Source organism: Rhipicephalus microplus, unplaced genomic scaffold, assembly GCF_043290135.1.
Source record: "Rhipicephalus microplus isolate Deutch F79 unplaced genomic scaffold, USDA_Rmic scaffold_14, whole genome shotgun sequence".
NCBI classification, from domain to species: domain Eukaryota; kingdom Metazoa; phylum Arthropoda; class Arachnida; order Ixodida; family Ixodidae; genus Rhipicephalus; species Rhipicephalus microplus.
Window position 1 is genome coordinate 16,427,402 of NW_027464587.1, and position 19,356 is coordinate 16,446,757.

General features: G+C 45.7%; 1 protein-coding gene across 2 annotated transcripts; it reads right to left on the reverse strand.

Annotated features, from left to right (window-relative positions):
- Positions 1-1,474: 1,474 nt before the first annotated feature.
- On the reverse strand, positions 1,475-19,035 carry LOC119181142 (transmembrane protein 53-B). Of its 2 annotated transcripts, none has more exons than XM_037432327.2 (3): positions 18,726-19,035; positions 17,274-17,490; positions 1,475-2,337 (listed from the first exon to the last, which is right to left on the reverse strand). In XM_037432327.2, the coding sequence occupies exons 1-3, from the start codon at positions 18,947-18,949 to the stop codon at positions 1,858-1,860; spliced, it is 921 nt and encodes a 306-aa protein (XP_037288224.2). In that variant the 5' UTR covers positions 18,950-19,035; the 3' UTR covers positions 1,475-1,857. The 2 variants fall into 2 exon arrangements, with proteins under 2 accessions (XP_037288224.2, XP_037288225.2); XM_037432328.2 differs by lacking the exon at positions 18,726-19,035 and adding an exon at positions 18,352-18,562.
- Positions 19,036-19,356: the final 321 nt, after the last annotated feature.

The following is a 19,356-nucleotide window of genomic DNA, read 5'->3' on the forward strand; positions in this document are numbered from 1 at the left end:
TCATTAGCACACACATTATGTGTGACAAAGCTGCCGATTCAAACTTTATAAGGAACATCACGGAGGCGCCGGCGGCAAAAACACAGAGGGGGTGCTACAATAATAATTTCTGTAAGAAAAAAAAAAACCAGCTGTGGTGAAAAAGACCGCAATCGCATCCTGTTCTTGTTTGTTTAAGAAGCACACTAGGGTGACCATGGCACTGCTATGATATGAGTGACATGGAGGAAGCATTGCTGAGTCATTGGCCACGTGCCGATGACGTAATCGCTGATGCTGTGTCACGTTGCCGAAGTGGGTGTAGCAAGAACAGTGGGCTATGCCCACCCCTCTTGGTTTCTAAGAGACTGAACAAGAAACCAAAACCAGCTCAAGAGGGCTGTTCTGTACCCTTCCTTATAACAATCCGAAATTCTTGTGGCAGCACGTCGTAGAATTATGCAGTTATCTCTTCAGCACACATTTTGGACAGCTTACTGGCCCTTCAAGTGAATATTAAATTAAAAGGCATGCGTTCACATGGAAAGGCATGAAAAAAAGCGCAAATGCATACTGTTTATTCATGGGCAGAACCACGGAACAAATATGAAGTGGTATCACTTGAAAAGAACACGTGATGTTAGTTTTACCTGTGCCCATTTGTTCAGTGGTATTGCCTATGAATAAGCAGTGTGAGTTTGTGCTTGTCTCCATACCATTCCATGTGAACATGTGTTTAATGTACCAGACCAAGAATGCGTTCTAGCCTAGGTGCACTTTATCACAACTATTTTTCACACACTCACAGGCTGCAGTATACAAGTGCATTGCCAAACTCACCCCACTGTGCCCAAGTGTGTAGGCTTGGTATCAGGGGCCCGAGAATAAATCAGTTATATTGAGAACCTAGTCGGTAGCTTGTTAAGACTACTGTGTTATCAGGAATGTTGTAATACACTAAAACATACATTCTTCATATAAAGTCAGTTTACTACTATACACCATTTGCAAAATCGCTGCCATCTGTTGGCCGTCGTGAGCATACCATCGTGATAGAGACTCAGCGCGGCACTATACGCACAGTCCGCGTATATTGCCTGATAATACTTCCCTTGCTGGACACAGAGAGGAAATCGAAACGCTGAAAGAAGAAAGCTAAGCCGTGAATTCGCGCCTTGTTATTTTTTTCAAGCTAATGGCGTTTTCAGCATGTGCTCCGGCTACTGCTCCCGAAACACATGTTTGCATTCTCATTTACAGGCAAGTAAGACGTGCAATAGCACTTGTACTCGCGTTCCCTCAAAATGCAAAAAATAAATTTGAACTCAAAATAACAGATATTCATACAAATTTAATTATTACAAACAAAAATATTGCTTAAATTGACTTGTAGTGACTTGTTCATGGGCATTACCATCACTTTCCAAAAACAATTCTCTCTCTCCAGTGGATCTGGCAGCCATCGAATGAGGTTCCAGGCCGCTCTATCTACCGAATGTTTTAATGTGAACTTGCAAAATGCATGACAGAGCCTCCAAGTGTTTCTATGAGGCTGCACACAGATGCATCGTGCAATGCGATGAAGCCAGAAAATGAAACGCATTCACGGGTTCTTACTTCTGCCAACAGCATAACTTTTGCGGCAGGCAGTCTTAAGTGTCAAACTTATGTCCCAGGCATTCGTTGTGCTCAAATTTATCGAGCAAGTAGGAAATGTGACAGCGAAAATCAAGAAGGGCTGGAAGCACGCAGTGGACATCTTTGGATGCAGTGGGTAACAGAACACATCGAGTAAACATGAAAGCATCAGTGCAAGTAAGCCTGATCGACACGGCCCTGGGGATAGACCTTCCACAGGTGAATTCATCAGTGAATTCGTCAGCGAACTTGCTTGCCAATAGGCGATGACACTTGAATGGTGCCATTGAGGCAGCGACGCATAAAGTCGGTGACGCTCGTGACGTACTGGTTTCGGTGGAGAACAAAGTGCTGCACGTGTGGAGAGTCCTGCCAGAACACTTCCTCCACCGGAACACCTTTAGCACGGCGTGCGGCCGCAAATGCGTGGATGCTCTGGTGCGAGCAGATGGCGTCCTTTTCCGAGTACAGGAACAGCTGTGGACACAGGGGGCTCTCGGCGAGCAGGGCATTGTACGTGCTCTCGCATCGGTGGAATCCAGTGCCGAGAACGAGGTTGCCGAGTGAGGTCAATGCCGAGTACAACCACATGGCCAACGCCCAAAAGAAAGCCACGGTGTAGCGGAACAGGGAACGCCCTCTGACGAAGGTAGCCATGACGCTGACGCTCTGCCAGAAGCCGACGCGAGCGGGTCCACTGTCAAAAATCACGCCTCGTATCTGCAGCCAAGAACACAGCATGGTACAGTTGCGAGGAGAGCAAAGAAACAAGCTTAATTTCTTTTTGCTGCTGGAAACACCGCAGCAACCAGGCAGTCATAGACACAATTAGCACTGAAACACATGGCAACAGGCGCGCTACTGCACAGTGCTTATGAAATGATATGCAACACAGAGAATTCGATGTTGCAGTTCGAGCTTTTTTCTAATCCTCAATAGCTGGCACCATTTTTCGAGGTGCCAGGTTGAGGACACAATATTTGGTTAGATGCTACATTTTTTTTTAAACCGAGCTTGCAATCAAGAAAAGCTGCTCTACAACTCTGACGACGATGTGTTGCCGAATGGTGCACTATTTCTGTTAAAGGAAAGGAATTTTGACACTGCGCAAGCTCACTGTTAGCAGTGCTCATTGCTTGCAGATGACAGAGAGTGTAATGATACATTTAAATGTGTTCACCCTCTTGGTTGGTCAAGAAGGACTGCAGCTTCCACAGTGCTGCACAGAACTACTGAAACAGAGTATAGGTATGTGGCGGCACAGTGCAGCGCCGCCTCTGCGCCTGCGTCGACGCTACCCAACTGAGCGCCAGGTGATAAGAACACTCTCCCCCACCAGAAGACGCAAAAACTGTGTGTGCTGCCGCAATCGAGCAGTAGTTGCTGTTACATCTCTTCGTGTGGACGCGTTAAAGTTATGTGTACACACATCTCGTGACCCGCACAACAAATTTACCACACCGCCATGGCAGACTAGTAAGCCCTAACCACTCTTCGCCATTAACTAGAACAACTACAAGAGCAACTGCAGGCCTAACAACAGCTAATCGTTGAACAGCAGCAACGCACCCAACGTGAACCACACTCATTTAACAACACTGCTCAGCCGCGCTCGGGCAACGCCCCCCAGAGCTCTACTCCAGTGAGCAGCATCACTACTGCCGCCGACAAGGACATCTGTCGCGTCGCTTTGTAGCTCCCCCCCCTTTTGGGCAGAGTCAACTGACGTGTAATTCGTGCAAGTTGAGGTGCAATTTTTCCTGGCACGTATCACCCAGGACCAGGCGCGCTATGACTACGTCGTCGCCCACTTAGATTCTCGCTACGCAGCTGAGTTCTGCGACATACTCACAAATCCCCCAGCCAACGACTGCTATCTGCACTTGAAGAGAGAACTTATTCGGCGGCACCTTCAAAACACAAGATAGTTCATCAACTCTTTCAGCACGAAGCGCTCGGTGACTGCAAGCCATTACAGCTCATGAGTGGTATGCGTGTTCTCGCGGGCAGCACGCCTGTTGATGACTCCCTCCTCCAAATCATGTGGCTTGACCGTTTGCCCTTTCACGCTCAGGCCATCCTCCAGGTTCAGCCGACCCTGTTGCTGGAACAACTCGCAGAAATCGCCGACCGAGTCGTCGATGCCTCTCAACCACGGCCACCTCTTTACGTTCACATCGGCATCATTGGCCCCCTTTCACCGGTCGGGCCTTACCGCTACTGCCTCACCATCATCGAACGGTACATTCGATGACCTGAAGTATTGCTACTTTAAAAAATTACCGCAGAAGACATCCCCTCGGCCTTCTTCACTGCCTGGATTTACCACTTCGGCATTCCTCGTCGCGTCACCACCGATCAAGGACGACAATTTGAGTCCCAGCTCTTCAAGCTTCTCGAGCTTTTTACTGGGTTTGAACGCTCGTGGATTATCAGCTACCACCCCTGCGCCAATGAGATGATCGAGCGGTTCGACCGCCAGCTCAAGGCAGCCATCACGTGCCACCCTAACTCAATTTGGCTTGAGGCTCTGCCGGCCATCGCTCTTGGTCTGTGTGCCACCTTCAAACCAGACCTCCAGGCAACGCCTGCTTGAACTCGTTTACGGGCAGCCGTTTCACCTACCTGGGGAACTTCCCTCCGCTTCCACTCCCGCCATCACCAGCTTGGATCCTACAGACTTTGTCGCCTGGCTCTGTCCCACAATGACCTCTCTACGCCCGTTCGCATCTCCATCGATTGTCTGAAGCCACCATACCAAGGAAACTACGAACTCCGGCACGCCTCCCATAAATAAACCAGATCAGCCTCCAACGCCTTGACCTGCGCCCTACATCACACGCTTTAGACACCAGGTGCGTGTCCCCAATGCTTTTCAAACCTGAGGGCACCTCTCCGTATGGGAGGCTGATAAGGCGGTGCAGTGCGACACTGCTTCTGCACCTGCGCGCAGCGTCGACGCCACCCAACCGAGTCCCGAGTGATAAGAACACTCTTGCCCACCAGAAGACACGAAAAATGTGCGTGCTGCCACAATCGAGCAGTGTTTGCTGTTACGTCTTTTCGTGTACACGCATTAAAGTTATGTGTACACACAGGTACAAAACAGGTGCCGCATACATTCATAGATCTTGTTAGCTGTGAAGTTTAGCCCGTTGAACCACTGATGCCTTTTTGTGGCAATAACTTGAAAAGAAAGCTTACTTTGTCACCCCACCATGCAATGCATAAAGTGCACAAAACATAATCTATTGCCTTTTGTTTTTTCACTTTGAGTTCAAATGAGGAACTCAAAAAGCCATGCTATTATCAAGACTATTCATAATATCCCAAAATGACCAAAAACAATAAAAGCAGCAATATTTGCTGTGTAAAGCAGGTCACGAATTTCAATAAACTTGACAGAGCTTCCGGTGGCCACTGCTCAGTGGCACCATAATACGTGAAAGTTGCAAATATTACAACTAAAAAACAAAAGTAGATAACTGTTCCGGTGGCCACTGCTCAGCCGCACCACAATACGTGAAAGTTGCAAATATTACAACTAAAAAACAAAAGTAGATAACTGCGAGAGCGCTGATGCTGTGTGGGCACAGTCTCTTTTATTAACGCACAATTGCAAGTACAAAACATACGTTATGTCTCCAATCATTCAGTACGTTAAGAAGGACCCTCTGCATGCAATGAAAGGCAGAACTTTAAAGAACACAAGATATCAAATAATCTCATGAATAGTCCCTTCCAATTTCTATTGACTTTAAAAAAATATGGTTTATGGTTTTAAGAGCAAGTTCGCACCTAAAATACCAGCACGAAAACGAAAAGCTACACACACACAGAAAAAGACTCTGGACATGTGCTGTATACTGAAAGAAAGGATGCTGTTTTTGCACTCTAATTTTTTTAGCTATTGTAGACACGCACAGACAAGCAATAAGTAAGTGAAATGCATACTTAACATTTATTTTCACTTGCAAATGAAATATCAGATGAGATAATTCAAGTCTAATCGCACATTTAGTTGGGCACCGCCGCTCTCTAACTTGGATTGCTACAATGCGGAGCAAGCTCTTCATTTGAGCCAGAAAATACATGTTCCAACTTAACTTGCAGCCACTCACCAGAGAAATCAAAGACCTGACAAGCAAACGCATCACCACGTGTTCTGTTGAAAACAGGCAAGGTACAGAAGTCGCGTGATCAGATCTATAAGATGCAAGCGTAAACACAAGTGGAAGTCTGTGTGAGCATTCGGTGGTATGATATTTGCGAGACAGTCTGATGACGCTGCCGTGTTGCAGATCGCGGACGATGCTGACCTTGATAAAATTCACTAGTTTGAGGGTTAAATATGTTCGTTGCTACTACGAAACAAAAAAACATGTCAAGATAGATTACCACAAATTTGCCCTGCCGCGTCATATTACTCCAGTCAGCAAAAATCTTTTTCCTGTTTTGCACATAAATACATGCTTGGCTGCTTCAAAGCACGAAAAAATATGTGATTTTGTCACCGAACTTAGTTTGAGATTTTCTGCCATACTGCTCACGGAAACATGGTACAAAGATGGATGGATGGTACCACTCCAAGTTTACCTGGTTACAATAACTTCTTTCTAAATAGGCCTCAACAATGAGGTGGTGGCGTTGCTATCTATGTTAAAGAAGGTCCAAGATATGTGTTAGTACCAGATTTTTGCAAAGCTACTGAGGACTATGAAATACTGACACTGCAGGAAAACACAAAATTTATAACTGTTGCATACAGTCCTCCCCGCAGCAACACATACATGTTTTTTTTTCTTTTTGAAAATCTTCTAGATTATACCTGAGTAAACAAGTTTCATCTAGTTTGTGCCGGTGACTTCAACATTAACGTTTTGGAGAGCACATACGACGTGGCGGATATTCAACAAATCTTTAGCTTTACTGTTTTCATTAATTTAATTAGTACTGCAACACTCGTGACAATACTGCTTCAGCAATTGACTTAAATATCACGAACGTGACAAACACAGTACTGCACGCGGGAACATTAGCATCAGGTATAAGTGACCATTGCCCTGTATTTGCTGCATTTCATTGCATTGTTAATGACAAAAAGTGCAAGTTTGAGCCTCTCGTTATTCAGCACTTATTTCAAGCAGCCTTGCAGTTGTTCGGGCATGAAATTAGTAAGTGCGTTTGGTCACATGTCACGTGAACAAAAGACGTAAATGAGGCATCAGGTATAAGTGACCATTGCCCTGTATTTGCTGCATTTCATTGCATTGTTAATGGCAAAAAGTGCAAGTTTGAGCCTCTCGTTATTCAGCACTTATTTCAAGCAGCCTTGCAGTTGTTCGGGCATGAAATTAGTATAAGTGCGTTTGGTCACATGTCACGTGAACAAAAGACGTAAATGAGGCTTACTGCAGATTCCTTGAAACCTTCCTGCGCATCTACGTTAAGCATTTTCCATTCAAAACCTGTAAACAATCTAAAAAAGATAAGAAAACTATGGGTAACCAGTGTGCACTTGGATATGATAATAAAGAAAAATAAACTTTATTGTCAACTTCTGCGCAGACGATTCCCGTTACAGCTGACATAATTCAAGTCACTACGAAATAAGCTTAACAGTGAGCTTAAGTGTGTTAAGATTACTGATGATCATTCCATTTTCTCTTATATCACAAGGAAACACCCAGACGCTGCATGGAAGGTAATGAGCTCCGTTTAAGGTCCTGACAAGAAGCATACCATTCCGGAAAGTATTCTTGTTGATGGTCAACATGTTACTGGCACTGTGTTGGCTGAACACATTATTGCATACTTTGTGAATGCTGCCATGCCTGATTGTAAGAAGAAGCATGTCACATAGTCAACTTTTGGAATACAGCGTTAGTGACAGTTTGTTTTTATTGCTACCGATAAAAATGAAATCATTAGATTGTTCATGAGTCTCACAAACAGCAGGGCCCTAGATGAGAACATTATGTTAAGCATATTTTAAACCTTGCACTAGCTACTGCTACCTTCCCCGAAGAAATGAAGAAAGCAAGAGTTTCTGTAATACACAAAGGAGGTGACCAACAGTGCATGAAAAGCTACAGACCAATATCTGTCCTCGCAGTCTTTTCCAAAGGTTTAGAAAAAACAATGTGTAATCGTATAACCTTTTTCTTTTTAGCAAACATATCGTATCATACGCACAATTTGGGTTTTAAAGAGGAAGGTCAAGTGAAACAGCCCTACTAACAATGAACGAAATTATCATCATCAACATCATCATCATCAGCCTGACTACGCCCACTGCAGGACAAAGGCCTCTCCCGTGTTCCGCCAGTCAACTCGGTCCTCTGCTTGCTGCTGCCATAATATACCCACAAACTTCTTAATCTCATTTGCCCCACCTAACTTTCTGTCTCCCCCTAACCCACTTGCCTTCTCTGGGAATCCAGTTAGTTACCCTTATTGACCAGCGGTTATCCTGTCTACGGGCTACATGCCCAGCCCATGTCCATTTCCTCTTCTTGATTTCAACTATGATATCCTTAACCCCCGTTTGTTCCCTGATCCACTCTGCTCTCTTCTTGACTCTTAAGGTTACCCTACCATTTTCCTTTCCATTGCTTGCTATGTCATCCTCAATTTAAGCTGAACCCTCTTTGTAAATCTCCAGGTCTCTGCTCCGTAGCTAAGTACTGGCAAGATGCAGCTGTTATATACCTTCTTCTTGAGGGATAGTGGCAATCTACCTGTCATAATTTGAGAGTGCTTGCCAAATGTCTTCCACCTCATTCTTATTCTTCTAGTTACTTCAATCTCGTGGTTCGGCTCTGCGGTTATTACCTGCCCTAAGTAGACAGTCTTTTACAACTTGAAGTGCACTATTACCTATCTTGAAATGCTGTTCTCTTTTGAGGTTATTGTACATCACTTTCGTTTTCTGCAGATTGATTTTCAGACCTACCTTTCTGCTTTCCGTGTCCAGTTCAGTAATCATGAACTGTAATTCGACCCCTGAGTTACTCATCAAGGCAATGTCATCAGCGAAGCTCAGATTACTAAGATACTCTCAATTAACTCTTATCTTTTTACATGCTAGGCCTGTTCATTGCCTTTTACAAAGTGTTCGATTTGCTCAGTCATCATATTCTTGCAGACAAGTTGAGGCCAGGTAGGGATTGTAGTATTCCCATGTGCTATGCACAGGAAACCATTAGATTTATTGAAATCTTGCATAACCGCCAGCAACACGTATGTTTGCAGGACTCTAAATCGCCATTTCTTTCTGTTTCAAGAGGCGTGCCACAAGGAATCATTTTAGGATCCCTATTATTTGATTTTTATATTAGTGACCTCATAAATATTGATAAGTAAGCAAAATTCGTCATACAGTAAAAGCTCATTCATTCAAACCGCAAGGAGAAGTCGACTCAGTTCGAATTAACAAAAGTTCGAACTAATGAAAGTGAAGAACAACAAAAGTACACTGAGAGTAGGGCATAACAATTTATTTTTTGAAAAAATCTGTGATCGTGATCTGCCTTCTTCCTTTAAAGGCGACAGCCAGCAAGTGAATTTGGTGGAAGACCTCTTCTCCGCCTTCGTCAAAACTTAAGAAAAGACGGGCGGCATTCAATCCGGCCATGAATTCCGCAGCAGAGAGCCGCACTGATGCTTCGTCCTCCTCCTCATCATCGTCACTGGCAGCGACAGGTTCTGCACTTCTCACCTGACTTATGTCGCCATTCGTGAGTGCACCACACACCACTGCACTTGAGTTTACATCGACGTAGACCGCAAAGCACACGTCTTCCAAAACGTCCGCCATGGGGGCGGTGACGCCGTGCTCGAGCACTGGTGGCTTGTCAGCTTGCAGAGCTTCGATGCTGAAGTCACAGTGGCGAAAGCAATTTGCTATCGTAAGCGCTGTCACTTGCTCCCAAGCACACACAAGCATGTGTAGTGCACTTAGGAGCGTCACTTGGCAATTATTACACAAAATAATTCGTTCAAACATATGACAACAATAAAACGATTTTAAATTTATAATTATACCCTTGTCCATTGGCTGCAGTACCGCTGTCGTGTTTGCTGGAAGAAAGGTCAGCTCAATGGCCTTTGTCTCAACGTTGACTTTATTAGCCGAACAGTTGTCCACAAGAAGTGGCCTTCAAGCTTCTTGTCAGGCTTCCCCAGACACTGCGTGAAGGATTTCCCCGTCATCCAGGCCTTTTTTTTGGCCGCGTAGTCTGATGGGAGGGACCGGATGTTCTTGAAGCAACGAGGACTCCTTGATTTGCCAATCACAAACAAAGGCAACTTCTTGGTCCCGGTCATGTTCGCCGCAATCATCACAGTTATCCGTTATTTACTTTTCTTGCCTCCCGTGCACTTGTCGCCTTTATACGTGATAGCCTTGATGAGCAGCAATTTGAAAAATAAGGCAGTTATATACGCATTAAATATGTCCTGCGGAGAATACTTCTCCACGTAGCCTTGAAGCACCTCGGAGCACCAACCTCCACACGTTTCCATGTTGACGGTGTTCATTTCACCTGACAAAGCACGGAAAACGAGGTCGTAATGCTCTCGAAAACGGTCCAACCACCCATCTGAAGCAGCGAAGTCGTCGTAGTCTAGCTGCAAGGCGAAGTCCGCCGTCTTTGCCAGTATGACTTGGTCACTCAGTGGTATGTCCTGCGAACGCATTTCCTTTATCCAAATGATAAGCGCTTTCTCGAGGTCAGGATACTTTGTGGGCCACAACGTCCTCCTTTTGCTCGCAGCTTTTGCCTGGAAGGCGTCTTCTATAGTCCTCTTATTTTTCATATAAGTAGATAGCGTCGTTTTCGGTATACCATGCTTTTTTGCGATATTTCGCTTAGGCAAGAGTCCGGCATCCACTTCCCGCAAGATATCAGCTTTCTCCTCAAGTGTTTTGGCATGGTTTTGCCACAGGCACATGCCATCAAGCCACAGCAGTAGAATCGTGACAGATGGGAAGCTACTACAGGCAGTACCACAGAACGTTAGCCGAGGCCTAACACCAACACAAAGAATCGCGACAGTTCGCAGCTACTCCCGGCACCAACAACCGAGGTGTATGACGCACGCCCGAGCCAGAGACTGCAGAGAAGGCTGGGCGAAGCTACCACGCACCCGATTTAATGATGATGATAATTTTATGCTGTTCCCTTTTTAGCGGGTGGGTGTAGTGGCACCCTAACATATAAATCGGTGACAAAAAAAAAAAAAAACCACACACAAAATCACGCTCTCGAGCTCGTAACCACTGCTACACTGTCACTGCACTGCGCCACCCAGTGCTTTTGCTCGCTGCAAGACAACCACTGCCCTCCAGCGCTCGAGACGCCGCATCGTCTCTTTCACTGCTTGTGGATTAATCACACCATCCTCACCCGCAAAGCCCAGCGCTGTGTGCAATGGCTCCGTCCCCGGGAGGCCTATTTGGCCTCACTCGAGCAAAATGTGCGCAAAATTGTTTCCTCCGCACTGCCACACCCGCGACACAACACCGAAAGCACCACGTTGTTGAACGTTCTTCTGTAGGCAAGGGTTTGGAGCGCGCCTGCGCGAGCCTCGAAAAGAAGTGAGCTCCCGGTGCCGTTGTCGTACAAACAAACTGTGTCGGCGGTGTCCTTGTAGGTTCGGTATAGTTCGAGGGTGGCTTTGACACTCATTGCGTGCCGCCACATTTCCTTCTTCTCACGAACCCGCTCTCGCACTTCCTAGGTATATCGCCTTGCGGTTTCAGCCTGTACAGGTTCTGTGAAGGTTATGTACTTCTGTTCCAGGTGATACACCCCGTTCACCCAGGTTGTACGAATGCGCGTTGCCGAAAAATATTCAAATACCCACCCTGCCCACCGGTTTCGACTCATAAATTGCAGGCGGCCCCGGTACCCTAGCTTGCTGGATGCCTCCCGAGCTTCAAAACCGGACCCGCCCATGTCCCCCTGGACTGCCTCATTTGCCATCCTTCCATGGCATGCGAGCGCCGTGCGGCTTACTTCTCGCTGTCGCCGCTCTAACTATTCCCTAGTTGCTGCCGTCATGCAGACTACTGCATTTGCGAACGTCAAGCAGGGGACGTGAACGAGTTTCCATAATTCCCGGACCACGATGAAGCGGTTGCAGCCCCACAATATGTGGCGCCAAAGGATGCACTGTGCCCGCAGTACGACTTGGCGGACATGGACTTCTTGCTGGCCATATATACTGTCCTCGGAACACAGTAGCACGCCTTAGTACTTATAGGCAGTGTCAGTGGCGATGCTCTCACCTCCTAGCTTGAGGTCTGCCGCCTCAGCCATGTTGCCCACGAACAATACAGCCTTGGTTTTCTTGGTGTTGAAGCGTAGTCCCAGCTCAGTCATCTCTCGGACACAGATGTCCAGGAGAGCCTGCAGGTCCACGTTGGTCTCTGCCATTAGGACCATATCATCCGCAAACGTCAAGCCAGGCAGCCGTCGAGTTTTGTCGATTCCGCTTGTGCTATACTTCAGACGGAACACCAGGCCAGACTCGACCAATGCTTGTTCTATGCCCGACACATATAGCAGATATCGAATCGGCGAAAGCGGACATCCCTGACGGAGACCCCTGCAGATGCCTACCGGCCGACTCTCTACATTGGCGAAGTGTGCAATGACGCTATTGCCCGCGTATAGGTGTATGACTGTTGCCAACAGCTCTTTCGGCATTCCCAGTGTCTCCAGGCGTGTGAACAGGATTTCATGTGGGACACTGTCGTAAGCTTTCTCCACATCCATGAAGCAGCATAGAAGCGTACGCCCTTCTTTTCTGGGGATCTCCGCACACTGTGCGATGACGAAAGGGTTATCCTCATGTCGTCGACCTCTGCAAAAACCGTTCTGCAGTTCTGTCAGCCGCCCTTTAGATTCAGCCCAGCCACTGATCCAGTCCTTTAAGCACATAGGTAAAGAGCCTGTACATGGTGCTGTTGACTGTGAGTGGTCGGTAATCTTGAAAGTTCCCTGCCCTTCCTCCTCGCTTGATAATGAGTGAGACTCTGCCCAATGCCAGTCGTCTGGAATGGCCGCTCCCGCAACGATGTCGCTGAACAGGCCAGCTACCTGTTCTTTCGCCTACTGCCCCAAGCACTTAAGTAAGCGAGATGGGATGCCATCTGGCCCCGAGGCTGTTTGGGCTCGGAAATGGGACAAAGCACGGTCTATAGAGATATGACTAAATTCCCATTTTAGGGCTCCTTCCTCTGCGGAACCCTGTTCAGTCCTCTCTTCACCACATTGGGGGTCTCCTTCATCGCTTTGGAGGTCCCTCGTGCACCCACGTTAACCATACAGAGCCTCCAGGTGCCCTGTCAAGGCCTCCTTAATGTCATGGGTAGGGTTGCCGTTGCTGTCTACAATGAACTGCACAAACTGCTCACTCCGGTCCAATGTTCAAACGTGATTTGCTGTGTGCTGGTCATGCCATCTGTCATCTAACAGCGACAGCTACGCAAAATTTGCAAAGGCTCCGAGATAGGTGCTTAAAAAAAAAAACTAATCTTGGAGGTTACATAGGACGAAGAGCAGGCAGCCGCCGAGAGAGAGATTGTGGGAGTGAAGAGTAAAAGGTGCTATTTTCTGCACTATGGCCTACGTGCCAGTTTTTCTCTTTGTTTCTCTCTCCGTCCCTGTCAACGCCGCCTCGTAAATCGGCAGCCGCCCTATCGAGTGAATAGCAAAACCGCTGGCGCGGTGGCACGTAGTTCGAATTATCTGTAGCGAAACCTACTTGCGTTCAAATTAACGGGCTTTTTTATTCATAGGCTTGTATGGCCATAACTTACAGATCGAATTATCCATAAATTCGAATTATTAAAGTTCGAATTAACGAGCTTTCACTGTACTTGCCGACGACAGCTCCATACTATTTTCGGGGCCTAATATGTGTGATCTTGTCTCTGAATGCAATAACACACTGTCAATGCTGTCAACAAGGTCCAGTCTAAACAAACTAAAGATAAACCTAACAAAAACTAAAATTGTTATATTCCATGCAAGAAGTAAAGCAGTCCGACTATTAAACATTATTTCATTTAAAGGTCAAGACATTACTGTCGTAGGCGAACACAAAATACTCTGAGTTAAGTTTTCCTCTCACCTTAGTTGGAACTCGCACGTAGAAAAGCTGTGTGGGAGACTGTCATCAACTACTGGAGCATTACTACAATGTCAATGCTTGCTACAAACAAAGATAAAGCTTCAAATATACTACGCACTATTCACATCCCACTTCCACTGCTTCAACCTGGTTTGGATCACCACAACTAAACAGAAACTAAAAATCTTGCTTCTGCAAAAGAAGATTCTTCGACATATTGCAGACATTCCCTACATGGCCTCAACTAGAACAGTGTTTCAAAAATACACTGCCATGCGGGTTCAGCACTTATACAATTTCCGGGTTTCACAAGCTTTCTACTTTTCTCACACTTTTAAAAAATACCTAGAAACTATATCCCACCTAAAACTTAATGAGGCTACCATACGTATGCGACATACTTTAGTGTGGTTTGTTCCTCATTACCAAACCTCATACAACTTACAAGCATTGCACTATAATTTGCCATCCATCCTAAATGAATATACCGAAGTTACTACTGCTACACACCGACAGTTGCGTGACATTTTTTTGTTTTTTGTCTATGTTGTAGCCCTTGCGTTATTATGTCTTGACTCTTTAGCTTATCATATACTGAATTTTTCTATTCTGTCTTTGATCGTTACGTGATATTGTTATTCTGTAAAATTTCTGTACTTTCTGAACCTTCTTGTATTACACAGTTGTTTCTGCTATACTAAACGTTTAAATGCGAAATCTCACTGTGACTCTCTGTGTGTGCTATTACTTGATGTAATCCAAACTGCAATTTTTACGGTATTACTCATGTTTGTTTACGTATTGAATTGAATTGACTTTAGTTCTTCTGTTTATAACAGAAAGGAAGCAGAAGCTAAAGGCCATGTGGCCTGACAAAGACTTCTGCTCCTACGACAGTTCGGCACGCAAGCCGTACATAGCACAAGTCAAAACAAAGTATACTCTACGGACACATTCCACTGAATAGTCACGAAATTAAAAAAATATGTGTACAAAAAAGTGCGAAAGCGAGAATAAACACAGTATGTCTGTAAAGAAACAACAACAAAAAATGTTAAATATTACACAGATAGGTCATCTTGCCCAAGTCAACAACTAAAATTTGCAATTAAGACATGGAAATCGAAAATACATACAGCAGCTTTGTCAGACACACTCAATATTTTGTGAAATGAGCAATGTTTTAAAAGATTCACTCGACGCTTCCATAACTTTGTAGTGAAATTCATGTATTCTATGGAGTAGTGAAGGTGCTTGGTAACTTTGTAACTGTTTGCCATAACTTGTTCTTATTTTTGGTGTTTTTAGATGGTGTTGCCAAAAGCTATAACGCGGGTGGGTAGGTGCATCAGTGATATAATGTGTCCTGTTTTGCTTGATATGTTGCATTAATTTGTAATAGTACACCTGATTTTCTTTCAGCCTAGAGTACTTGATAAAAACAGGCTGTGTTCTAAAATTCTGTAAAGGTCCACCATAACCCTCAAATGCCCGTACGACTCTTTTTTGCAGCGCAATCAGCTTTTTATAATTTTTTGTGTGGTCGTGGCCCAGATTAATATGCACTACTAAGTTAGTCGGGAGTAAAATAGTGCGTAATACAACAAAATTTTCAGCCAAGAAAGAACCAAAGTACTCAATCTGTATAAGCAGCCAACAGTTTTACTTAATTCTGTTACAATTTAGTCCACATGTGTGTTCAAAGCCAGATCTTCTTGAAACCACACGCCTAGAAATTTTTGTGACATTCAACCTTCGCGATTATTCTGTCATCAAAAACAATAGTCGCGTTGCAGTTTTGCGGCTTATTAGTCGGGGCAAATATCATATATTTTGTTTTGGAAGTGTTCATTTGTAACTTGTTCTGTCGTAAGTATGATTTTACAAGCCCATTTGTACTGTCAACGTCATATGCTGCTAATTGTAAAGGGTCTTCAGAGACCAAGTCAACCTGCTTCGAGCAGCTTTTAGTCCCTGCAGACTATGCAGAATTTCCCTGGTGAAATAAACTCTGAGGTCAAAGTGAGAGCACCTCAGAGATGCAATATGGTGCTCTGAACTAATCAGCTGAACCTTCTTAGTGCACATAATTTTGACCAGCCAAATAGAATAATAATCGACAGAGCGACCAGTAGAGTAGAGCACCAAGATTTTTCATTCCGTAATGGCTCAACAGCCAATGCAAACAGGGACACAAAGAAAGAGAATGACCAGTTGAGTGTTCCACAAAGGTTCCTCAGCTGCAAATGTGATTTACCCACCGCTGCACGATTCACCCAATACACACTGAGCTGCCATACAAGTCATTTTTTTCTGATCGATCGCATGCATATCCTAGCTCTAATTGTACTTATAAGCATAGCGGTTTGGGCTAGTTGGTATGACATGATGATTATTACAGCACGAGAACAGAACAATGACAAAAGGACAAGAAGAAGACGAATGCTCATCTTCTTCTTGTCTCTTTGTCGTCATTCTGTTCTTGCACTATAACAATCGTTGAATTGTACGTTTCATTTGTATGTTAAGTCACATGTGTGAGGTGATCGTCATTCTGTTCTTGCACTATAACAATCGTTGAATTGTACGTTTCATTTGTATGTTAAGTCACATGTGTGAGGTGAAAATAAGGGCGTCTTTCTTACAAACCCAACCGATGTCTTGCAAATTACACAATCTACTCATTTGGGGTAATATAATGTGTAGTGTACATGTATCCCGAAGAAGTATGGCCACTAGTGTGGGTCCAGTCTTAGCGAGCCGCAGGGCATGCGTTAACCGTCGCCGTGGCAAGAACACGGTTCTGCTCAAGGTCGCAACGCTTTATTGCCTGAAACAACACCAAAAGCGTAATGCAGAGCCCGTTGCAAAAGGCGAGGCGGGAAAGCAAATGGGCTTATCCACGCCACGGGGAAGAAGTACTACACAGGGTGCCGCGAGCACGTCTCTGTGGGCAAAAGTGATTCACGGTGACACCGGGACAAAGAACCCGGTCACTTGAGCGAGCGCAAAACTCTGCTCACGTTGGCTTCCGAGAGGTACGGGTCGGGGTAGTATGACCACGCACTAGGATATCGCACCGCTCCTCGGCCTAGCGTTTGGAAAGGGGGGGGTGACAAAAGGTAAGCGTTCACCGTGGGTGCAAGGCGCCATTGACGAAGTCCGAATGAGCCCCAAACAAAGGGAGCCGACAGACGGAAAAGAAATGCGTGCTTACCCTCTGTCATCCAAGAGAGGTTCTCTCTCGCCGCTGACGTGAGCGCGAAGCGTCCCGAGAGACTCCGCACACAGTGCCACAGTCGACATCCGCTATTGGGTGAGAGGGGTTAATTTCACTCCGGCTCGCCCAGCGCGACAGACCGCGGAGGAGAGGAGAGTCATGTCAGGACATAAGAACGCAGAAAGAGGCGGCAAAGCCCGCGCAAAGGCGGCGGGCTAGCCTCGATTCCCACAAATGATAAGGCGTACAGTTGTACAAGATTTACTAGGCAAGCAGATACAAGGGAACGTACCTTGGACATGATCTGGACATCGTCCCTAAAGTGTCGATTCAACAGTGAGTAGACAAATGCTCCGCCATTGCTGAACGCATGAAAGAACAGCGGGTGCTCTTCGAGTTTGAAGTCCTCCAGCAGGCCAAGCAGTGCATACGCCTGTTCCTCCAATGCTCCGCCATAGCTTCGCTTGAAGAGCTCTTCGACTGGAGCAATGTAACGAATCGTGATGCACCTGAACACACATGAGGAAGAAAGCTCTGTCAAGGCCATTCATGACTGCCTACGAATGCAAACACTGTGCAAACACCACCACTTTAATGGGTGTACATTACATTGACGGTTCCACAGTTGCTTAACTCTAACTATGGGCTGCTCTGCTAGAAACATTATGAACATTTTGGTGGAACAACGAAAAATCCTAATATAATGTGCCTTTGCTTTTTCTACATATAATGAAGTCACTAACGCAACAGCGCCTTGAAACATTTTTGTTTTGTTCTAGCTGTTTTGTAGTTGCCCAGTCTAGTCTTCATTCTTTCTTTTTTATGTCTACCATTCAAACTATTATAGTTTGGGACCCGTAAAATAGTGTTAGGTTAGAGAAGATGATTGATTTTGTGGGTTTTAACGTCTTAAAACCACCATATGATTATGAGAGACGCCGTAGTGGAGGACTCCGGAAATTTCGACTACCTGGGTTCTTTAACGGGCACCCAAATCTGAGAACACGGGCCTACAACATTTCCGCCTCCATCGGAAATGCAACCGCCGCAGCCGGCATTTGAACCCACGACCTGCGGGTCAGCAGCCGAGTGCCTTAACCACTAGACCACCACGGCGGGGCGTTAGCTGCGTTAGGCGGGGCGTTAGATGAAATCGATATTTGAACAGAAACCCGTCTGGTAAGGAACACACATGGAGACAATCAAAACAGCACACTGACCGCGATTAAGGAACGTCTTGCTTTTATTTGCTTTTAATCGTGGTCAGTGTGTTGCTTTGTCTTCACGTCATGGAAGATGTTCGAGTTGATGGACGTAAATTAACTTGAAAACATTCTGCGCGAGCGTTCTGAAGGAAGAGTGCGCCTAACTGGGCTCGTTGGCAGATGACTAGGACGAGAGCAGGAGAGAACCGCCAGACGAGGGCGCAGCGGGTGGAAGTGTCCATGCCGCCGGCGGGTCAATGCATTGTGAGATCACCACTTCCACACGTCAGTTTTTTTCTTTAATCGTGAAGTCTACGCCACCACTCACAATCGCTGTTCACGAGGAGACGACAAAACTTGATGATCGAGCTCGACCACACGAACCGACGATGCACTATCTTGAACACACACGGAAAAATGCGCACTTCCTACCTGGCCGTCCTAAAATGAACGCTGTGACAACAACAGTGGGGGTAAGAAGCAACTCATTCGATTAGGCAGCGATAAATTAGGGCACGCGGAGAGGATGATCAACACACCCTTGATCTTCGTAGATGGCACCGTACTTGGCCAGGTGCTTGTCTTTGCAACCAGCCCAGCCGAGTAAGTATACGACGGGCTCCTTACTCGTCGGCAGAGCGAGCTGCTTGTCGGCTGTCGGGAAAGTGATGTCGTACTCGAGGTCTTCGTCCTTGCGCGAACCCCTTCGCTTTCCTTCGTCGCTTATCGGTGAACAACTCGTCGACGTCGCCGTGGCCTCCATTTTTTAAACAACCGAAGTAGAAAACAGCCACAGAATAATTAACGACCGCCTAGACGAAGTACTGGATGGATGGATGTGGCTGCACCCTTTAGATCGATGCGTAGATAGATAGATAGATGAATGGGTATGGCTGTACCCTTTAGATCAGGCGGTGGCTTGCGCCACCAAGCCGTAATACTTAATGAACAAAAAAACTAGATTTATATTTTTTTACTTTAAATAGTGAGGTTGAGGAATCGTAATTTGCAGTGAAGGGTTCAATTTTCACTTGTGCCTTGACTTTAGCCACCAATCAGATAACCTCCTTCTAGTTAATTCTACCCGCTTAAAGTCTTTTTTGCCCTCACTGTCCATAAACACCAGTGCTTTGAAAAACTCTGCGCCATTAACCTGAACTACAGGGTGAA